Here is a 21,156-nt window from a genome sequence, read left to right on the forward strand (position 1 = left end):
TTTTATTTTTTTGCAGGTTTTTCTGTTTTATGAATTTTCTGAAATAAATTCATGCCACTAGTACTAATGGGTACATCTGAGTGGGTAAGTAGGGTGGGGAAAATCAGAATCTCCCACTCCTTAACTTTATTTACTTACATGGTTTGGGAATTGGTTACAATGAGCATACTCACAGCCAAGTCTCGTATCTGCTGTCATGTAATCCTAAAAGTTCTAAAAAAGGAGGGATTTTTATAGCCCACCTGGCAATACACCTGACCTGACCCAAACTGATGAGCTCACTTCCTGTCTTTATGTCCCCCTCTTACTGTGACAAAGTGTAAGTTTCACTCCGGAAATAATACATTTGAGGGCAGGGTGGGTCGGCCTCTATGGCATACTGCATTTGCACCTTTCTAAAATCTAAAAAAAAAAAAAAAAAGGAAATTCCAAAACATATCTGTCTCCAGTGGTTTTGGATGAGGGATTATGGACCTGTATGTTTTTGAAAACACAAAGTCAAGACTGGAGCAAAACGTGTTTCTAAAAAATGACATGTAACTCTGTAAGGACAATTGCTGCCTCGTCTTCCGTGTAAGTTTGGTTGGGCAGACCGTATTTGCTTCCACAGTGGCGCCTCTTTTGGGGTGGCACTCACAGCCCTTCCCTTTCACACTAACAGAAGAAGAAGGTGGAGGACGTGCCCAGCCGGGTTGTCAGCGTGCCCAACCTAGCCTCCTACGCCAAGAACTTTCTGAGCGGGGACCTGAGCTCCAGGATCAACGCCCCGCCAATAACCAAGTCTCCCAGCTTGGACCCCAGCCCCGGCTGTGGCCAGCCTTACAAACCCGCCCAGGCTCCAGACACTAAAACCGCCGCAAGGTAGGAGGCTGGAGCCGTGACTTCATTTTCCTAGAGACAGGAGGGAAGTTAGAACGCACTCCTGATGCCATGCATACCCCGCGTTGGGCTAGATCTACAGAAGAGCTAAACCAGTCTTGCCTTGAACTGATCACAATCCAGCCACAGGGAAGAGGTTAGGTTTCGTAAGAGAAAGGAAATATGTCATTCTTTAGAGGAGGTACTATTCTCGGCACCAATTTCCAGAAGGACTTTTTCCATGGATTTTTAGACAAGGGACAACTACTCATTTAGCTGATAGCTTCAGTGTGGATTACACAGGGGATGGACTTTCTTCACATAGCCATGAGCTTTGGCATCAAATTCTGGGTCTCCTTCCTAGCTGTGTGACCTTGGGCAGGTCGCTTGATCACTCTGGTCTCCATCCTCCTCACCTCTAAAATGTGAATAATACAGCACCTACATCATCAGACTGATGGGAAACTAAAGCAATTAATCCATAGGGCACGCTTAGGACACAGGGCCCTACACAGAAGCTCCCAATGTATTTTCACTACTATTATTAAGGTGGTTTCTCAAGATTTATTGTATCAGTTTGGAATTTTAAGGCCCTCTTAATCTGTAGGTTTGGTTGAGCATGCATGATGAGCTTACCTATTTTTCTAGAAACCCTTACAGCATGCTTCTCTTTCAGGAACTCGTGGCTTTCCCTGTGTTTATTAATTCTCCCTCCTGTCCAGTCTTCCACTCAGAGGCCAAATTTTAAATTCTGAACCTTGATCTCTGCATTTCAGAGCAGGCCCCTTCTGAAGGGTCCCTGTTCCAGAGGCCCTGCCTGCCTCGTGGCTGTCTGAACCAATGTGGAGCCGTATACCTTGATGAGTGTTGGGCTGGCAGGAACTCCCCAGAGGTCATGGGAAAATCCAGCGTTTTATTCCACAGCCGAGGAAACTGAGGCCCAGAGCCCAAGGTCACAGCCCTCTATTGACATGGCCAGAGCCAGCTCCTGACTCTCGCGCAGGCTTGCCTCCATGTTGTGCCCCTCTGTGTACAGCTCTGCTCCATTGTTTCATATGAAGTTTCCCCATATGCCAGAAGAGACCCCTCAGCTGATTTTACGCTCTCCCTTTCTAGTCTACTCTCTCCTTTTCAATTTATTAGGCTAATTTGTAATTTTTATTTACATAAATTTTAACACTATTACTATTTCTTGCTTTTGTCTTTATTTCTGGGGCTTACGGTCTAATTTGTGGCTGAAATAAATAATAAGTGTTGCAAAATATGCCTCATTAGTAAAGTAGCCACTGAAGTCTTCAGCGAAACACTGGGGAACTTTCCGTTTTCAAAGTGGTAATGAGACCCCCGTCCCACACCCCATCCTTTACCTGTTTTTCAGCTAGCCATGTTAGCTGGTCCCGTTCTAGTGTCTGTTTTTTGTTTTTTGTTTTTAACTTTATTTTGTACTTTTACTAATTGAAAATATAAACAATTAAAAACTAATGAGAAAACACAGTTGAATAAAAACATACATTTCTCAATTAGATGTACTGGATACCTATAAACTTTTTTGGAATCATACAATATGTTACACAATATATTTGGTTCATAGTAACGCAGTCATACAGTATTTGTCCTTTTGTGTCTGGCTTGCTTCCCTCAACATAATGTCCTCCAGGTTCATCCATATTGCATATGCTTTATGACTTCATTTCTTCTTACAGCTGCATAATATTCCATCGTGTGAATATACCAGTTTGTTTATCCATATATCGGTTAATGGATACATGGCTTGTTTCCAACTCTTGGCAATTGTGAATAACACCACCATGAAAATCGGTGTGCAGAAGTCTGTTCATGTCACTGCTCTCAGTTCTTCCGGGTATATACCCAGTATTGGTATTGCATGGTCACGTGGCAAGTCTATATTCAACTTCTTTAGGAACTGCCAAACAGTCCTCCATGGTGGCTGCATAATTCTCCATTCCCACCAACAAGGAATAAGTGTTTCTCTCTCTTTACATCCTCTCCAACACTTGTAGTTCTCTTTTTAATAGCAGCCATTCTGATAGGTGTGAAATTATATCTCATTGTGGTTTTGATTTGCATTTCCCTATCCTTAGTGATGTTGAGCATTTCTTCATATATTTTTGCCATTTGTATCTCTTCTTTGGACAAATGTCTGTTCAAGTCTTTTGCCCATTTTTTTTTTATTGGGTCATTTGTCTTTTTATTGGGTCATTTGTCTTTTTATTGTTGAGTTGTAAAATCTCTTTATATATCCTGGATAATAAGCCTTTATTGGATATGTGATTTTCAAATATTTTCTCCCATTGAGATGGCTGCCTTTTCACCCTTTTGGCAAAGTCCTGTGAGGTGCAAAAATATTTAATTTTAAGGAGGTCCCATTTATCTATTTTTTCTTTTGTTGCACATGCTTTGGGCATAGTGTCCGGTAAACCACCAACAACTATAAGGTCTTGAAGATTTCCCTACATTTTCTTCTAGTAGTTTTATGGTCCTGGCTTTTATATTTAGGTCTTTGGTCTATTTTAGTCGATTCTTGTTTAGCCCCTTCTTGTGAGATAGGGGTCCTCTTTCATTCTTTTGGTTATAGATACCCAGTTGTTCCACCACCATTTGTTGAAGAGACTGTTTTGTCCCGTTAATGTTAACTTGGTAGGTTTGTCAAAAAACAGTTGTTTTATAGGTAAGGGTTTATTTCTGGGTTCTCAATTCTCTTCCACTGATTGATGTGTCTGTCTTTATGCCAGTACCATGCTATTTTGACCACTGTAGCTTTGTAATATGTTTCAAGGTCAGGCAGTGAAATTTGTTCCACATCATTCTTCTTTTTTAGAATGCTTTTGGCTATTCAGGCACACTTTCCCTTCCAAGTGAATTTGGTAATTGCCTTTTCTAATTCTGCAAAGTAAGCTCTTGGTATTTTGATTGGTATTGCATTGAATCTATAAATCAGTTTGGGTAAGATTGACATCTTCACGATATTTATTCTTCCAATCAGTGAACACGGAATGTCTTTCCATTTGTTTAAGTCTTTTAAAATTCCTTTAGCATTATTTTGTAGTTTTCTGCATATATTTTGTACTTCTTTGGTTAAAATAATTCCTAGGTATTTGAATCTCTTTGTTGCTATTGAAAATGGAATTTCCCCCTTATTTCCTCCTCAGATTGTTCAGTACTAGTATACACAAATATTACTGATTTTCGTGTGTTGATCTTGCATCCTGCCACTTTGCTGAATTCATTTATTAGCTCAGGTAGCTTTGTCGTGGATAATTCAGGATTTTCTAAGTACAGGATCATGTCATCTGCAAACAGAGTTTTATTTCCTCTTTTCCTATTTGGATGCCTTTAATTTTTTTTCTTGTCTAATTGCCCTAGCTAGAACTTCTAGTACAATATTGAATAACAACAGTGACCATGGACATCCTTGTCTTGTTCCCTATCTTAGAGGGAAAGCTTTCAACCTTTCCCCATTGAGTATGATGTTGGATGTGGGTTTTTCATATATGCCTTTTATCATATTGAGGAATTTTCCTTCTATTCCTATCTTTTGAAGTGTTTTTGTAAAATAATGGATGCTGGATTTTGTCGAATGCCTTTCCTGTGCTGATTGAGATGTTCACATGTTTTTTTCCCTTCAATTTGTTAATATGATGTATTACGGTTATTGATTATCTTATATTTGAACCAGCCTTGCATAGCAGGAATAAATCCCCCTTGGTCATGATGTATAAGTCTTTTGATATGCTGTTGGATTCTATTTGCAAATATTTTGTTGAGAATTTTTGCATCTATGTTCATTAGAGAGATTGGTCTGTAATTTTCTTTTCTTGTATCTTTATCTGGCTTTGGTATTAGGGTGATGTTGGCTTCATAAAATGTGCTGGGTAATTTTCCTTCCTCTTCAATTTTTTTGGAGGAGGGTAAACAGGATTGGTGTTAATTCTTTTCAAAATGCTTGATAGAATTCACCTGTGAAGCCATCTGGTCCTGGATTTTTATTTGCTAGGAAATTTTTGATGATAGATTCAATCTCCTTAAATGTGATTTGTTTGTTAAGTTCTTGTACTTCTTGAAGTGTCATTGTAGGTTGTTTGTGCATTTCTAGGAATTTGTCCATTTCATCTAGGTTGTCTAGTTTGTTGGCATACAATTTCTCAGTTTCTCATACTACCCTCTTATGATTCTTTTTATTCAGTTCTAACTTCCCCTCTTTCATTTCTGATTGTATTTATTTGCAACTTCTCTCTTTTTTTCTTTGTTAGTCTAGCTAGGGGTTTGTCAATTTTACTGATCTTCTCAAAGAACCAGCTTTTGTTTTCCCAGTTTTCTCTATTGTTTTGTTGTTGTTGTTATTGTTGTTGTTCTCAATTTCATTTATTTCTGCTCTCATCTTTATTATTTCTTTCCTTTTGCTTGCTTTGGGATTGGTTTGCTGTTCCTTTTCTAGTTTCTGTAGTTGTTTGGTTAAATCTTTGAGTTTAGCTCTTTATTCTTTTTTAATATAGGCATTTAGGTCTATAAATTTCCCTCTCAAGACTGCCTTCGCTGTATCCCATAAGTTTTGATATGTTGTGTTCTCGTTTTCATTTGTCTCAGTATAATTACTGATTTCATTTGCAATCTCTTCTTTGACCCACTAATTATTTAGGAGTGTGTTGTTCAGCCTCCACACATTTGCAAATTTACTTTTTCCTGTCTATTACTGATGTCCAGTTTCATTCCATTATGAGCTGAAAAGGTGCTTTTACACTTTCAACTTTTTTATATTTATTGAGAGCTGCATTGTGCTCTAACATGTGGTCTATCCTGGAGAAAGATCCATGGGCACTTGAGAAGAAAGCATAACTCACTGAGTTTGGATGCAGTGTTCTGTATATGTCTATTAGGTCTAATGCATTTATTATATTGTTCAAGTTCTCTGCTTCCTTGTTGATCTTCTGTCTAGTTACATCTAATGATGTGAGTGGGGTATTGAAATCTCCAGTGATAATTGTAGAGATGTCTATTTCTCCCTTCAGTTTTCCCAGAGTTTGTCTCATGTATTTTGGGGCACCCTGGTTAGGTGCATCGATATTTATGACTTATATCTTCCTGGTGGATTGTGCCTTTTTAAAATATATATTGGCCTTCTGTATCTTTTATAACTTTTTTGCATTTAAAGTCTGTTTTGTCTGATAGTGGTATAGCTACCCCTGCTCCTTTCTGATTACTATTCATGTAGAGTATTTTTTTCCCAACCTTTCACTTTAAGCCAGTTTGTATCCCTGGGTCTAAGGTGAGTTTCTTGTAAGTAGCATGCAGATGGCTCATGTTTTTTAATTCATTCTGTCAGCCTGTATCTTTTGATTGGGGAGTTTAATCCATTCACATTCAATGATATTACTGTAAATGCACTATTTACTTCCTCCATTTTATTCTTCGGTTTTCATATGTCATATTTTGTCTGCCTTTTTACTCTTTTGGTTATCTTCTCTTCTTTCTTCTATACTCTCCTCCCAGCCTGTCTCTCCTGACTTTTTCTTTCAGGTTCTAAGGTTTCCTTTAATATTTTCTGCAAAGGTATATTCTTTTTTACAAACTCCCTTAGTTTCTGTTTGTTTGTGAATATTTTATACTCACCTTCATATTTGAAGGACAATTTTTCTGGATAAAGAATTCTCAGCTGGCAGTTTTTCTCTTTCACTATCCTGTTTGTATCATACCACTGTCTTCTCGCCTCCATGGTTTCTGAAGAGAAATCTGCTCCAAGTCTTACTGGGCATCCCTTGTATGTGATGGTTTGCTTCTCCCTTGCTGCTCTCAGATTTTTCTCCTTCTCTTTGACATTTGACATTCTGAGTAGTATATGTCTTGGAGTAGGTCTATTCAGATTTATTCTGATTGAGCTACGGTGTGCTTCTTGTACACTAAGTTCATTTCTTTCATGAGAGATGGAAAATTTTCAGCTATGATTTCCTCAAATACTCTTTCTGCCCCTTTTTTCTTCTCTTCTCCTTCTGGAACTCCCATGACACGTATGTTGTTGCATTTTGTATTGTCATTCAACTCTCTGAGCCTCTGCTTAATTTTTTCCATTCTTTTCCCTCTCCAATTTTAGCCATTCTGTCTTTGGTATCACTTATTCTTTCCTCTGTCATTTTGAGTCTGCTGTCACATCCTCAAATGTGTTTTTGATCTCACCCATTGTATCTTTCATTCCCATGATCTTTATTACTTTTTTGTTCAGGATTTTTAATTCTTCTTTGTGTTTGCTCAGTGTCTACCTGATGTCATTTATCTCTTTGAACATATTGTCTTTCAACTGATTAACTTGATTTTGGAAATTTGTGTGCATCTCGCTGATTAGTTCTCTCAAATTCTGCATCTCTTCTGGGACTTTAATATAATCTTTTTCTTGGGCCATGTCTTCTATTTTCTTAGTAAGGCTCATAAATTTTTGCTGATATCTAGGCATCTGATTAGGATGTAGTTTACTCAGATGCTCAATTTCTTTCTCTTTTGTAGGGATTTAGTGGCAGTAGGCTGTGTTACCACTGCTCTTTGATTCTTGGCTCGACCTGGATTGTTAGGATTGTCCTGCTGCTTGCTCAGAACTGGGCACTGGACCCAGTCATTGGTTGTAGAATCACTTCCTAGGGCCTTGGGGAGGGAGGCTAAAGAGGGTGGAAAAAGCCTCTCCTTATTTTTAATTTTCTTGCTTGTACTTCCTTGTTCTGCCAGCAGATGGTGATCTTTGGCAGCTCAGCTCAGTGCCTGGTCAGAGTGTATTTGTTGCGACACAGACTGGGGCAATGTGGTAGAGCTTCCTTGAAGACTATGAGCCTTGTAATTCAAACTCTCTGAGACAGTTTTACAGCCTTCTCTGGCGGCCCTCTCCCTTTTCCAAGGTTGGAAATATTTCCACTCCCCTCTTAGTCCTCAATAGTCAGTCTGTTAGTAGAGGAGGAGCTGGGGAAAGTTGTCTATCTTTAGCCCCTTGCTGGCTCCAAGGCAGACAATGGCCCAGCCCCACCCAGCATGGGAGGGCTCCTGGGACACAGCAGACCAAATCCGTGAGCCAAAAGCTGAGTCAGCCTTAGGCTGTGTCTTTCTCTCTCCTCTCTCCTAGTGGGGCCCCACAGTTAGTCCCAGCTAGAAGAAAGGGAGGTTGGAGGGTAGGATTTCTCTAGTCCTTCCCTGGCTCCCAGGGCAAACCACTGTGTGGTACCACCTGGCCCGGACGGGCTTGTGGGACACAGCAGATCAAATCTGTTGGTAGAAGCTGAGTCAGCCTTAGACTGTGTCCCTCTCTCCCCCCTTTCCTGGGGTAGTAGATCCCTGGAGCCCCCTTTGTCTGTAGTCGCAGGCTCAGAGGCTCCAGAATTCTAAAGTGTCTTTAGTGTGGGGGATGGTGCCGGCAGCAGCTGCCGCTGGTTTCAACTCAGTTCTGTCCTCTCAATTTCCTCCTTTGTCCCTCCTCTGGGTGGTGTCCAGCTTTCACCTGGTGTCCTAAACCCTAGAAGATCTTTTTCTAGGCTGTTTCAGCCTGTCCTCCAGCTATTTTGCTGGAAGAGATGTGAGTCCCATGTTGTTCTAGTCCAACATCTTCCTGAAGTCTCCCTAGTGTTTTTTGAAGAGTAAAGAAGTAGGTATCTTTCCCCAAAAGGTAGAGGAATATTAAATGGTATATTGAATAATTTGAAAAACTTTTTTCAAATAATAAGAACACTTGTTTGTTTTTAGGACAGAAGATGGTGAAACAGCCCAACCCAAAGATGCCCAGCAGAAACAGGGCTCTGTGCACCAGGAATGGTTTACCAAGTACTTTTCTTTCTAAGCTGATCTTCCTGACCCATCACAAAGAGGACATCTGAAAAACATTTCTTCTAAAATATCCGACTGAGGGAAATGAACGAAAAAATCCAACCAACCAAATAACTTGCTTGTACTATGATTTATATGTGATGGCTAAAACCAGTTTTGGCATTACATTTCATACTGTTTCATGTGACAATTGTTATTTTACAAAGTTCTTTACATTGAGATATAGTGAACCAGTGTTATCAAAAAGCACCCATGGGGAAATGTTACTAGGTTACTAATGATCTACACATGTGTTTCTGGTGTTTAGCACTCGTACCTACTCCACTTTGCAGAATATCCAACTTGATTTCCATCGGCTCCTTTAAAAGTTTTTCATTTTTCCTTAGGATGCTAGTCATCTCCACTCAAAAAGTTCTTTCTAGGTAAAATTAACAAATGCAAGAATGCACATCTAACAATGTGAAAGAATAAAACAAAGTTCAAAGTAACCAGGAAAGCCAATAAAAATAACTAGGAATGGACTGTAGCAGACCCTTGGCAGGCTTGGGTGGGATGTTTTCACTTCTCAAGTCCATGGCAGGTAACAGAGGGACTAAGACCTACCTCATCCGGGCTCTGAGGAGTCAGCAAAATGGTATGCATGATGGTGCCAGCCACGGCTGCCATCGAGCACTGCAAGGACTTTTCTGTGAATAACTGAGCCTCTCCCTGTCATACCTCTCCACTGCCCTGGCTCTACTGGCAACTTGGGAATTTGTGAAAGTTTCTAGAGCATTTGCTCTTTGGTGTCAAGTTGCTGCTGAACTCAACCTGGTCTTTGGATTTGGGCCATTTGCCTCCTGGTGCATGGCTTCCCCACTGCATGGATTCTCGGGAGGTTTAAGGGAACTGATATGGCCACCAACGGTGCTGACCTCAGTCTCCCCCCTCACTGATTCTCTTACCCTCTGGTGGAGATTTGACCAGACTCTATACAATGAGCAAAATAATATCTCAGTCCTTTGGTGCTGGCCCAGCACGTGGCCCATGAGACGTGTTTATTCTATGCACTGTCAAATCTTTGCTTTTTGAATAAAAGTCTAAACAACTGGGCAATAAAAATGGTTGTGACTTGTATTGCTTTTGCTTAGAAAGGTTAAATTAGATGAAGACAGAGCTTGGGAATAGGAAGGCAGATCATCTTTTAATTCCAAGCAGGGAAACAGATGTGGCTCAACCAATTGGGCTCCCATCTACCATATAGGAGGTCCACGGTTTGATGCCCAGGGCCTCCTGGTGAGGGTAAGCTGGCCCATGTGGAGTGCTGGCCCATGCTGGAGAGCCCCCGTGTGGAAATGCCGCCTAGCACGGGAAAGCCACCCCACGCAGGCATGCTAGTTGACACTGAGAGCTGGCGCAGCAAGATGATGCAACAAGAGACACACAGGAGAGAAAATAAGATGTAGCAGAACAGGGAGTTGAGGTGGCACAAGAGAGTAATCCCTTCCCTCCCACTCCGGTAGGTCCCAGGATTGGTTCCCAGAGCCACCTAATGAGTGGCTTGTATTATAAGCAGACACAGAACACACAGCAAATGGACACGGAGAGCAGACAATGGGGAGAGTGGAGGAATTGGGGGGGGGGGCGGGGCAGAAAGAAAGAAAATAAGAAAACCAGGCCCATGGGAGCTCCAGGGCAAAGACAGCAGTTCAGAGTTTATTTCATCAACCAACAATATGGAATTAAAAAAAAAAAGTTTGCCTACAGACAAGACTGAAAAATCTTTATTTGAAAGAAAATTTCGAATTTAGGAAAGAAGTAGCAGTAACTGGTACATACATTAACTTTTTTTACTAAACCCCAAGTAGAATAGTCCCCAATCTTAACACCAAGAACCCCTTATTATTGAAAGATTTGTCTAAAACTTAACCAGTTCAGGTTTTAATCAAGAAATCTGCCATTCAGAGCTGCTAATTAGCATGAGATAACCAGGTTAACAATCTTGAAGTGATATGTGAGTAAAAACTTTTAAAGACTTTGCTTAACCTATACATTCTAATTGAGATCTATTCAATTTTTTAATCATCAAAAGTAGGTGAATAAGTATTGTAACCTTTGTCAGGGGTTCACTGGCCTCAAGCTGGGAATCCAGGTATATACGCCAGACATCATATATACACATGCAAATGAGTCGTAAGGATTAAGTACAAAAGGTGAAGGACATACTGCTCTAAATATTCAAAAGGGAAAAGTGCATGCTTTTTACCAGCTTCAAAGCAGCAAGGAGCAGATATATAAATCACTGAACCATGGACGAGAACCAAACAAGGGGGAATCGAGAGAAAAAATACAGAGTCCTGGGCAAGCAGAGGGGAGGAGTTGGGAGGCTTCATGGACCAGGTGGCATCTGAGCTAGACCTGGGACCATGTAGGATGTCACTCCCTGTGGGAAGGCGCCTTCAAGACTGGAGGAAACAAACAAGCCAAGGCACCCGCAGAAGCGCAGCCCATTCAGAAGACAACAGGGTGTTTGAGTTGAGGGATGTAATCTAATGAGATGATATAAAACAGAATCAAAAACCTTATCCAATTAGGGACGAGAACAATGCTGCTCTGTATTTCTCAACAGTAATTCAACAGAGAACCTGAGGGGGCCTATGAAATAGCAGGAGGGTAAGACAGTTCCCAAACGAGGAGGCTTGGCATGCTTTCTGGGGCGGTGAGAGAGCTGAGGGCGACCCTGCTACTCAACTCCCAGCCTGAGGCCCCAGACTATTGGAACCAATGCCATCCATTAGCAGGACCTCTGAGCAGTCCCGCTCCAACCACAATCGTGCATGTGATCCTTTAGGCCCAATAACAGGCAGTTACATGAGGCAAGCCTCATGGGGGAGAGCTGTTCTTCCCACACTGGACTTGAAGCACAGCCGGTCCACTGCAGTCTAAAAGGAGTTGAGTCGAGGACCCAGGTCGCTGGCTGGCTGCGCTCTTGGGCATGGCTGCATTCCCAGCCCAGATGCCTCCATTCAGAGCAGCCTTCAGCCAAGGCCTCCCAGGTGCCTCTGCCGAGACCTTCATAAAGTGGTGGGAAGCGGGGGCAAGTTGAAGATCTTCTTCTTCACTCAGTACTCGGGACTTTTCCACTCCTACTCAGCCCTCCTCTCCCTCCCCTCTGGGTCCATAAAATGGCAGGATTCTTTTGTTTGGGGCTCCCTCAGCAGTGGGACAACCCCCATGTCTGTGCTGATCCACCTGACCCTGGCCCAGTGCCTTGACAGGGGAAAACCAGAACACTGGGTGAGCTGGTCCTTTCTCCTGTCTAGCCTCTTGCTTGTACTATCACAGGAAGTGATGATCGGTTTAACTGTTACTTTCATTGTGGCATGTTATCTTAACCACCTTGACACTGGCAGCTGAGCTCTCTCCACTCAGTTCAGCTATTGACAAACTCATGCAGTGACCACAGTGGTGGATTCAGCACAATGCTGCTGTGGAAGAACCAAAGGCCTGAAAGCCCATGGGGCATTTCACGAACGCGGTGCTCGTGGAGTCCATGGGGCACTCTCAGACGATGCCAGTGGATCCTTCCACAAGAGTCTGAATGTTCCGTGGAGCACCTTGCCAGTGGTTCTTGGGAGGTGCTAGTGGAAGCTGTGGGGCATTCTTGGTGAATGCTAACAGATTGTTTCCAAAGCTATTTGGTTCTGAGGGATACTATTCTTTAATCCAACTCCCTAGCCAAGCTCATCCAATGAGTTGGGTTACAGAGCAAACAGGGAGGTCCAAAGAAAGCCTGGGAAGTAGTTCCCTATGCACTGCTTAAGGAACCAGGGGCGGGGCGTGGGGTGGGATGAAGGAGGCAGGCGTTTAAAAAAAAAAAAAGTGTGCTGGGGATCCAAGCCTGGCAGGAATTGCTGCAGGTCGGCCATCTTAGCAGGGCCTATGGAAGACCATGAACATACCGAGCTTCATTTTTGGTGATGCACAGGCTGTGGCTAACAGACTGGCCTTTTGGTTAGGTCACCAGCAAGCTTTGGACTGATATATAAACCAAGCCTGCCTGAGAGGATGAAACACTTGGACGAAAATCAGTTCTGCTCCTATAAGCTTTCAGTTACCCTTGAAGATGTCTCCCAGAACAGCCTCTACAATTATGAAGTGAGAGAACCAATGAGCAGACTGTGCTTGTCAGTTAAATGTGGCGAATGAATTGTCCTCTCCCCAAAGCAGGCAGATATGCAACCAATCACTTCCTGGATCCACAAGAGAACAGGCCTTGGAAATCCAGAACCATCCTAGACTGGGCCTACACAAATGTCACTGTCATCAGAAGATGCCAAAACAACATGGAAAAGGTGTCCTACATGCCAGACGCTGGACCAGGCTAAAAACACTGTCCAAGGACAGATTCTCCAAGCCAACAGACTTGACTGTTACTTTCATTTTGGCTTGCTCTTAATCAACTACTTCGAGACCTGGCAGCACAACTGTCGGCTCAGATCTGGACAGCTTGCACTCTAAAACAGCAAAAAGAAAAGAAAACTAAACCACAGCAACTTCAATCCTTCATATTCACCTGTGCCCCAACTGCCATCCAATGTAAGAACAGGTCCACCACATAACTAAACTGATTCATTCAGTGTAACAAAATTTGGCATATCACCTCTTTTACCCCTTTCTCAATCCACTCAAAATTAAACCACCACATATAACAAACTCACCCCAAATAAAATGATCAACTTGAGAATTCTATGGTAAATTCACTAGATTAATCTAGGATATAATTATATTCCTTCTATCTATTTACAAAATAGCTTCATTGTGAGATCCCCAGAAATACTAAACACTGTTAAATTAGATTCCTCTTCTTGAGGTAGTTCAAAGTCCCAAAATGTAGCAAATTTACATATTTTTCTATACTACCACTGAGGAATAATTATCTTAAAAGGTCTAGAACCAAAATCCTCATCTTCTGTGTCCGAGGCTAGTTTTAATTTTCTCCCTCAGATCATACAAACTGATCTAAAAAAGAAAAATACAAAGTTGAAAAGTCACACAAAAACCAGAAAAACCAAACAAAAACACAAAAGGAAATCTATAAGTGGTGTCATACTAACAGTCTAAACTTAGCTACAGACAAAAAAACTTACCAGTTTACCAAAGCTATAGGCATTTTAGAAAGTCCTAAAGAAATTAACAGCTTATAAAAATAGAGTAAATACTTTAAGTAGAAGCATAAAAGTAAAAATCATCTCATTCCCTGTCAACGAGTTCTTCCAAAATGCCATATCCACAAAAACTCATGTTTTGCAAAACTGTTTTCAGGTTGGATCAAATGTGTGATAAATTTCAGGCTGATCCACTTTGCTCTTTCATCAGGTTTGCTTCATAGGTGCAGGTATGTTAGCAGATGCCTGCTCGAGGTAGGCCAAGGACGCCTGAGGGATTTCAGCGGGCTTTTTGTGCTGCACGTTGATGTCATCCAGCACCTGCTGCCAATGCCTCAGTTTTGTCAAATGTTTCTGAACCAGGGCATCTTTCCGCTGTAATTCATTCCTTAGTTCTGAGACATCCTACAATGACAGTAATGAAGCAAGTCAAAACAACTCCTGAAAAATGAATACAGTTCCCAGTTTGTCAAGAACACTAGGAAATGAATACGAAACACAAAGAATCAATTAGATCACACTAAGCCCGTTACTCTGCTGGGCTCTACTATTTGAATACGACAAAGCAAGTCTTCCAATGAAAGATATCTGTCTAATGCTGAGGGTTTTTATTTTTAATTATTTTTTTGTAAAATAAGTAATAAGCAAGCTACAAAATTCAAACAATAGCCTATAAGAAATCAGTCTCTTTCCTAACCTAGTGCCCAGTACTCCTGCTTTAGGCAAGTGCTGAAGTCTAAAACACATATTTAATCTGTTCAAAAGAGATCCATAACCACTGTCCTATCAATTCAGATTATGGAATGTTAAAATATAATTTTCAAGAACTTTTTATGAATATGGGTATTGTAGTTCTTTAATAAAGACCTGGTCTTTTTTTTTTTTTTAAATATTTATTTATTTATTTCTCGCCCCCCACCCAAACCCCAGTTGTCCGTTCTCTGTGTCTATTCGCTGCATCTTCTTTCTCTGTCTGCTTCTGTTGTTGTCAGCGGCACGGGAATCTGTGTTTCTTTTGGTTGCGTCATCTTGCTGTGTCAGCTCTCCGTGTGTGCAGCACCATTCCTGGGCAGGCTACACTTTCTTTTGCGCTGGGCGGCTCTCCTTATGGGGTGCACTCCTTGTGTGTGGGGCTCCCCTAGGTGGGGGACACCCCTGCGTGGCACGGCACTCCTTGCGCGCATCAGCACTGCGCGTGGGCCAGCTCCACACGGGTCAAGGAGGCCCGGGGTTTGAACCGCGGACCTCCCATGTGGTAGACGGACGCCCTAACCACTGGGCCAAGTCCGCCGCCAAGACCTGGTCTTAAACACACCTGTATTGTTATTCAAGTGTTCAGATGAGGAAATGATTTGACAAGTTGAATTGTAATATTACCTTCTTCTCAACAGTTGATATTATGAAGAATAAAAAGCTTTTTGATTAATTGGTCAGCTCATGGGAGTAGTTACTTCAAAAGCTTTTGGAAAATGACTAATCTCAATTTGTGTTTCTCAGTGGGACCACTACTGACCTTGTGGGCAGGACAACTCTTCATTCCTCCACCCTACAAGTGGTTTCTTTTCCCTGGTCACCCTCTAAATGTCATTAAAGCTTTCCAATTTCCGTGACAACCCCAACACATTCCCAAATGCCCCTAGTTTAGAACAGGTGAGGTAAACAAAATCTTGAGTTTCAAGCAACTTGGGTCCACCACTTGTTGTATTCATTGAACAAAATTTAAGAGCCCTTCGTTTGTGCTAAGGCATTGGGTAAGTGGAGACACAAGGAACTGGGGTCAGTCCTGTCCAAAATGAACTTACCATCTACACTAAAGGTTTTTCAACTTTTTTGAAACAGCTCACCTTTTTCTTTAAAAAAAATCTTCCATAAAAGCCCACTGTATGAAACAAAACCAGAGCTATTCTGTTTGAAGCTCTCTCCTTTCACCCCCCACTCCCTGGCTCCATTACTTATCCAAGTTGTCATGAATATTGACAACCAGCAACATTTTATACACAACCTATAAACACTACTGTAACTAAGAGGAAAAGGGTATATCTCATTTAAATCGCAAATGGAATCTTGATAACATTTGCTCTTTCTAAAAGTTGAGGACAAAAGTAAATTTGTACCTCTTTGATAACTTGATCTGGTTTCTGGACAGATAACTGCAACCTTTTTTGTAGGAAAAAACATTCTGTCTGTCTTGCAATATCCAGAAATTTCTGGATACACTGATCAACACCTAAAAATAAAAAAACCGAAAGTATTAAGAAAAAACACTAGACACACATATTTCCCTCAAAAATGAACTGTAAGCATCTCAAAACGCACTTTACTCAGATATATATTCAGATATATATTAATTCCAGCCATTGCAGTTTAACAATGCACCTCCCACCCCAACTCCCCATGTGTTAACTCATATCAACAGGGGAAACTCATGCTTTTATTGGGTGAATACAAGGTCTTAACACAAAAGCTGTGAGTTCTTATGACTTAAAATGATCTAGAGATCCAGCCATTAGCACCTTGATTTCCAGTTAAAACAGAATATTTAAAATATGATACAAAGAAATGGTAGCACTGGTTATCTCTGGGGGCAGAACTTGGGGTAGGAAGTAAGGGAGAAGCACAAGAAACTTTTCTCTGTAACACCTACTCAAAAAATAATAAAATCTTGTTGTTGTTTTATAACAGTACATACTATTAGTCTTCTTTGTCCTAGAACCAATTTGAAAAACTCATTATACACCCATTAAAAGTGACATGAGGGAAGTGGATATGGCTTAAGTGATAGAGTTTCCGCCAACCATATGGGAGGACCTGGGTTTAATTCCTGGGGCCTTCTGGTGAAAAAAAGAGTGTGTCCACATGGCGAGCCAGTGCCCACGCGAGTCCCTGAGTGGTGAGCCAGTGTCTGCATGAGTGCCCATGCGAGTACACGCGTGGTGAGCCAGTGCCCTGCACATGTGAGTCACACAGCAAGATGATGATGCTACAAAAGAGAGACAAGGGCAGAGTCAAGGTGAAGCACAGCAGGAACCAGGAACTGAGGTGGCACAATTGACAGGGAACCTCTCCCCCCATCAGAGGTTTCTAAGATTGAATCCTGGTGAATCCTACGGGAGAGAAAATGAGAAGAGAAGACAACACAGACAGCAAAAAACAGCAGGAGTAGAGGAAGGGGCGAAAAATGTGCAAAAAATTAAAAAAACTGTACAGTTGAAAGCTAATTAATTCCCACTGTTTAAGCTGAAGGCACTTCATGTTATCTTTTAAAAAAATAAAGTGACATGAGATGTCAATTAATAAACTCAACAAAGAATAAAGCATTAACAGTTTATAGAGATAATCTACACAAATCTTATTCCCAGGGAAATTTCTTTTTGGATACAAGCAAGACTAAAACACTTCAAGTATAAAATCAGCAATCAGGAATCTTTCTGAGGGCAAGACCACTGTCTAAAAGGAGAGAATTCTTACCAGTTCGAATTTCCTCCTGATCGGTGCCACTGACATAGTCCTGACTCACCAGAGAAGCAAAGCAAGCCTAGGAGATCAAACAATCTTATATCAGAAAAAAAAATCATCAACAACATATCGAAACTTTTACTTCAGAGGAAGAAATTATTTCTCATGAAGTGATTCCATGAGTATATTATTTGATGAGTTAAAGCTCATTGGGCTTTACACACTATAACAACAAGCCAACGAAGACGCCTGGTAAGTTAAGTCCCAATTAGGCCTACAGTGTGAGAGCTGGAAGAAGGCAGCAGCTGGTATCTGCTGGCACTAGCATCTGATTTCATTTCCTTCCACTTGCCCCTTTTCCCACTACCTCGCTCTTTACTAGGGCCTGGGGCCCTATTCTACTCCCAGTCCCCTCCTTGATTTTCACATGACTTGTCCCCTGGCCCACGCAGGATTCAGGTCAACCGTCCTCAGAGAGGCCACCCTGACTATTCTTTCTAAACGGTGCTCTCCTCCCCATGCTCCATCCTCCAACCCAACTTTATCTTCTCCACACAGTTAACTCACATCATTCCATTCTTTTAGTCCCTTCTTATCTGCCCCTCTTAGTAGGTGGGGATTCTGACTGTATTATTCACCACTGTACACCTAGGGCCTGGAAAATGGCTTGGCACAAAAGGGCGCTCAATAAAAACGTGTTAATTAATGACTGGCTGGGAGGACTGAGGGACAAGTTTGGAGTCACATGGATAACCAAGTCCCATTACAGTTCCCTCTAACTGGTAGCAGCAAGAAAGATAGGGCTGGGAGCTGAGGGTAGGGGGAGAAAGCAAGAGTTAGAAAGGAAGTCTCAAACCTCAGGAAAGTAGAGTCCTGCCAACATTGAGCAATCTACTCTTGGTGTGAGGCAGGAGATCTGGGCCCAAATTTAGGCCATCAGCTAGATGTGAAGGCTCTTAGGGAAGCAACAAATTCTCACACCTGCAGTTTCCCCCATCTGATTTACAGAGAAAATTGCAGGATTTCCCCTGGGGAATTCCAGTAACCACCCAACAAATCAAGAAAACTCAGACTATTCTGCATGTCACTTTGTCAGTTAACTCCTGTTGGATTTGGGGTGTGGGTGGTGGTGCCTGCTTTATGAAACCTGGCTCCTGTAGCTGTCGGTAAACATCCCACCCAGGAGAAACCAGTCCCAATGCTGATGAACAAACCTGGGGCTGCTTCCCCAGAGCCAGCAGGGCCACCAGAAGGGTGGGAGGAAACGCCATTTCAAAAATTTAGGACCCTCTTCCCTTTCCCTCTAAAGAAAATATTAAATGCACAGGCTTTTATAGACACTTGAGCAGTTACATGGAGAAGCAAATGTGAGGCATTCTATAAAAAGAATATGGGAAACGGATGTGGCTCAACCAATAGGGCTCTCGTCTAGGAGGTCCAGGGTTTGAGGCCCAGGGCCTCCTGGTGAGGGCAAGCTGGCTCACGCCACGAGCTGCCCCACACACAGTGCAGGCCCATGCGGGAATGTGCCCTTGTGCAGGGGAGCCGTCCTGTGTGGGAATGCCGCCTCACGTGGGAAAAGCCACCCGTGCAGGAGTGCCAGCTGATACGGTGAGCTGGCACAGAAAGATGATGCAACTGAGGAGATAAAACAAGAAGACGTAGCAGAACAGGAGCTGAGGTCCCAGGATCAGTTCCCGGAGCTGCCTATTGAGAATACAAGCAGACCCAGAAGAACACACAGTGAATGGACACAGAGAGCATATAATGGGGTGGGGGGGATCTAAATAAAATAAATCTTAAAAAAAAAAAAAAAGAATATGCTTTTCAGAAGTACACCCAAGACATAGAGCCTTTGCCTGAAAGTCAAGAGACCTAGAAATTAGTCCTGAACTCCACAAATCCAAGATTTGTTTCCCTATTTGAGCCTCAGTTTCTCCATTCATAAAAGGAGAAGATGGGTAGAGAGAGCCTCCAAGTTTCCCATCCACCACAAGAGTGCATGATCTCAAAACACTCATTCCATCCCATCCAAGAACATTTACTGAGCAACTTGCTCAGTTCCAGAAAAATGAGAAAGCTGGATACCTCGAGGAGCTGTACTCGAAAGAAATGAGAAACAGGCAAGCAGGCAACAACTATACCTTAACAAGTTCCTTCAAAGAACTGTCTTCTCCGTCCCCGCCCCCCCCCCCCCCGCCACGATTTCTCTGCACCCAAAACAGGGCCCAAAAGACAAAGGGGGTCCTTCACTGATGACTATTCATCAAGCACTTGTGACCTGCTACCACTGTATTAGCACTACAGATACAAATGGGCAGGGGACAAAATGGGGGGACTCTGCCTTCGTGGGGCTAGATTTAGTGGTAAGTACTTCAAAGAGGGCCTGGGAAGGGTTCACTGAGGAAATGATGCAGAGCTGGGGGAAAGGGACTGGTAGCACAAAGAAAAAACAAATAGCACAGCAGAAAAGGTCTAGTGTGGCTGGAGCAAAAGATAGCTCACAAGTAGAGACCTGATCATGTCAAGCTTGGAAGACCACAGTAAAGGTTTTGGTCTCATTCCAAGAGAGACAGGTCGTCACTGAAGGGTTTTAAGCAGCAGAGTGACATGGCCAGATTTGGCCAAGACTTCTACCTGGCCAGTCTTTCAGCAAACACTCATGACTGAGAGACATCTCACCTCATGGACAATGTCAGGTGCTGCTCTAACACATATCTGTCCCTTTATGGGTTAGCACCTCGCGGAAGGTGTCTCATCCTCCTCCCAGACAGAACAGATTTCTCTGCCCTTTAAATCCAATATCTCTAAATTTTAACTGTGCATGCCATCGGTAAAAACATTTTGCCTGTGCAACCCCAGTAATATATTCATTTACAAACTATATTCATATATTACTGCATATTACATGCAATGTGTCACATAATTAGGATTAAAAATGTGGAAAAAATAACTTCAAGTCGAAGTTATACTATTTAATTGCCAGCAATAATGGCAAATCTTCCACTGTGGACAGCACCGGAACCACCAAAGTACTTTTTTTTTTTCACCTCTCCCGTGTCTCTTACCACATCCCAAGTACTTTAACAGTCACCTGTACATAGCTCACCTTCCTTGCTAGAGGGCAAACTCCTTAAGATGCTCGGAGTTCTGGTCATTTCTGCCTTCCTCCCTCCCTAACACCCAACTTTCCTCCTTTCCTCGGTCCTAGTTCCCAGAGCCGGCTGGGAACGTGGCGTGATCCCAAAGTTGGGGGTTGGCAAACTTCAAGACGTGTCTCTAGAATCCCGGCCAACACTCACTGTAGGACCTAAAGCGAGTAACTCACGTTCCCAGAGCCTCAATGTCCCCATCCAGAAGACACCTTGCGCATGCGCAGCTCGCGGAAGAATGGCGGGAGAAGGATCCAGACCGCCGGATGACATCCTACCTCGAAAGATGACTCCAATTCATCCACCAAGGTACTGTTAGAGATTCTCTGGGCGCCTGGCGCGGCCTGAAGAAGCGAAGCCTGGCCCGGGAGTCCCTGCGGGGGCCCTGGGGGTCCCGGGGGCTGCCCAGAGAACATGCCTCCCAGCGGAGCCGCCATTTCTGGAATGGCTGGGAAGTGGTCAATTGAGCATGCGCGGGAGCCGGCGCCGGAGGTCCGATCACGTGGTGCCGAGGGTCACGTGAAAAACTGGGGCGTGGCCGGGAAGTGTCTTTCGATCGCCAAGGAAACGGATGCTGTTTGCTTCGGTTCCGTCCTGCTTCCGGATGCAGAGGCCGCGAGGCTTTTTCTTTTATTTTTCTTAACTTGAAAATTGAACTCTTTGGATAGGACAGAGTTGGGTGGAGACGAAAATTAATGACTCCGGTGGGTGGCGCAAGCCTGCTCGCGGGA

General features: G+C 42.7%; 2 protein-coding genes across 2 annotated transcripts in view; one reads left to right on the forward strand and one right to left on the reverse strand.

Annotated features, from left to right (window-relative positions):
• The window catches only part of FAM184B (family with sequence similarity 184 member B), a 155,936-nt gene extending 146,150 nt beyond the window's left edge, over positions 1-9,786 (forward strand). The window contains exons 17-18 of the mRNA XM_058300526.2: positions 662-861; positions 8,590-9,786. Of these exons, the coding sequence (XP_058156509.1) occupies positions 662-861; positions 8,590-8,683 (294 nt within the window). The 3' untranslated portion in view covers positions 8,684-9,786. The remainder of the gene's footprint in view (positions 1-661; positions 862-8,589) is intronic.
• Positions 9,787-10,338: 552 nt separating this feature from the next.
• On the reverse strand, positions 10,339-20,954 carry MED28 (mediator complex subunit 28). The gene is made up of 4 exons (XM_004474223.4): positions 20,704-20,954; positions 17,286-17,352; positions 15,932-16,044; positions 10,339-14,222 (listed from the first exon to the last, which is right to left on the reverse strand). Exons 1-4 carry the CDS (start codon positions 20,860-20,862, stop codon positions 14,025-14,027), a joined length of 537 nt encoding a protein of 178 aa, XP_004474280.2. The 5' UTR covers positions 20,863-20,954; the 3' UTR covers positions 10,339-14,024.
• Positions 20,955-21,156: the final 202 nt, after the last annotated feature.

The sequence above is a fragment of the Dasypus novemcinctus genome, chromosome 1 (assembly GCF_030445035.2).
Source record: "Dasypus novemcinctus isolate mDasNov1 chromosome 1, mDasNov1.1.hap2, whole genome shotgun sequence".
NCBI classification, from domain to species: Eukaryota; Metazoa; Chordata; class Mammalia; order Cingulata; family Dasypodidae; genus Dasypus; species Dasypus novemcinctus.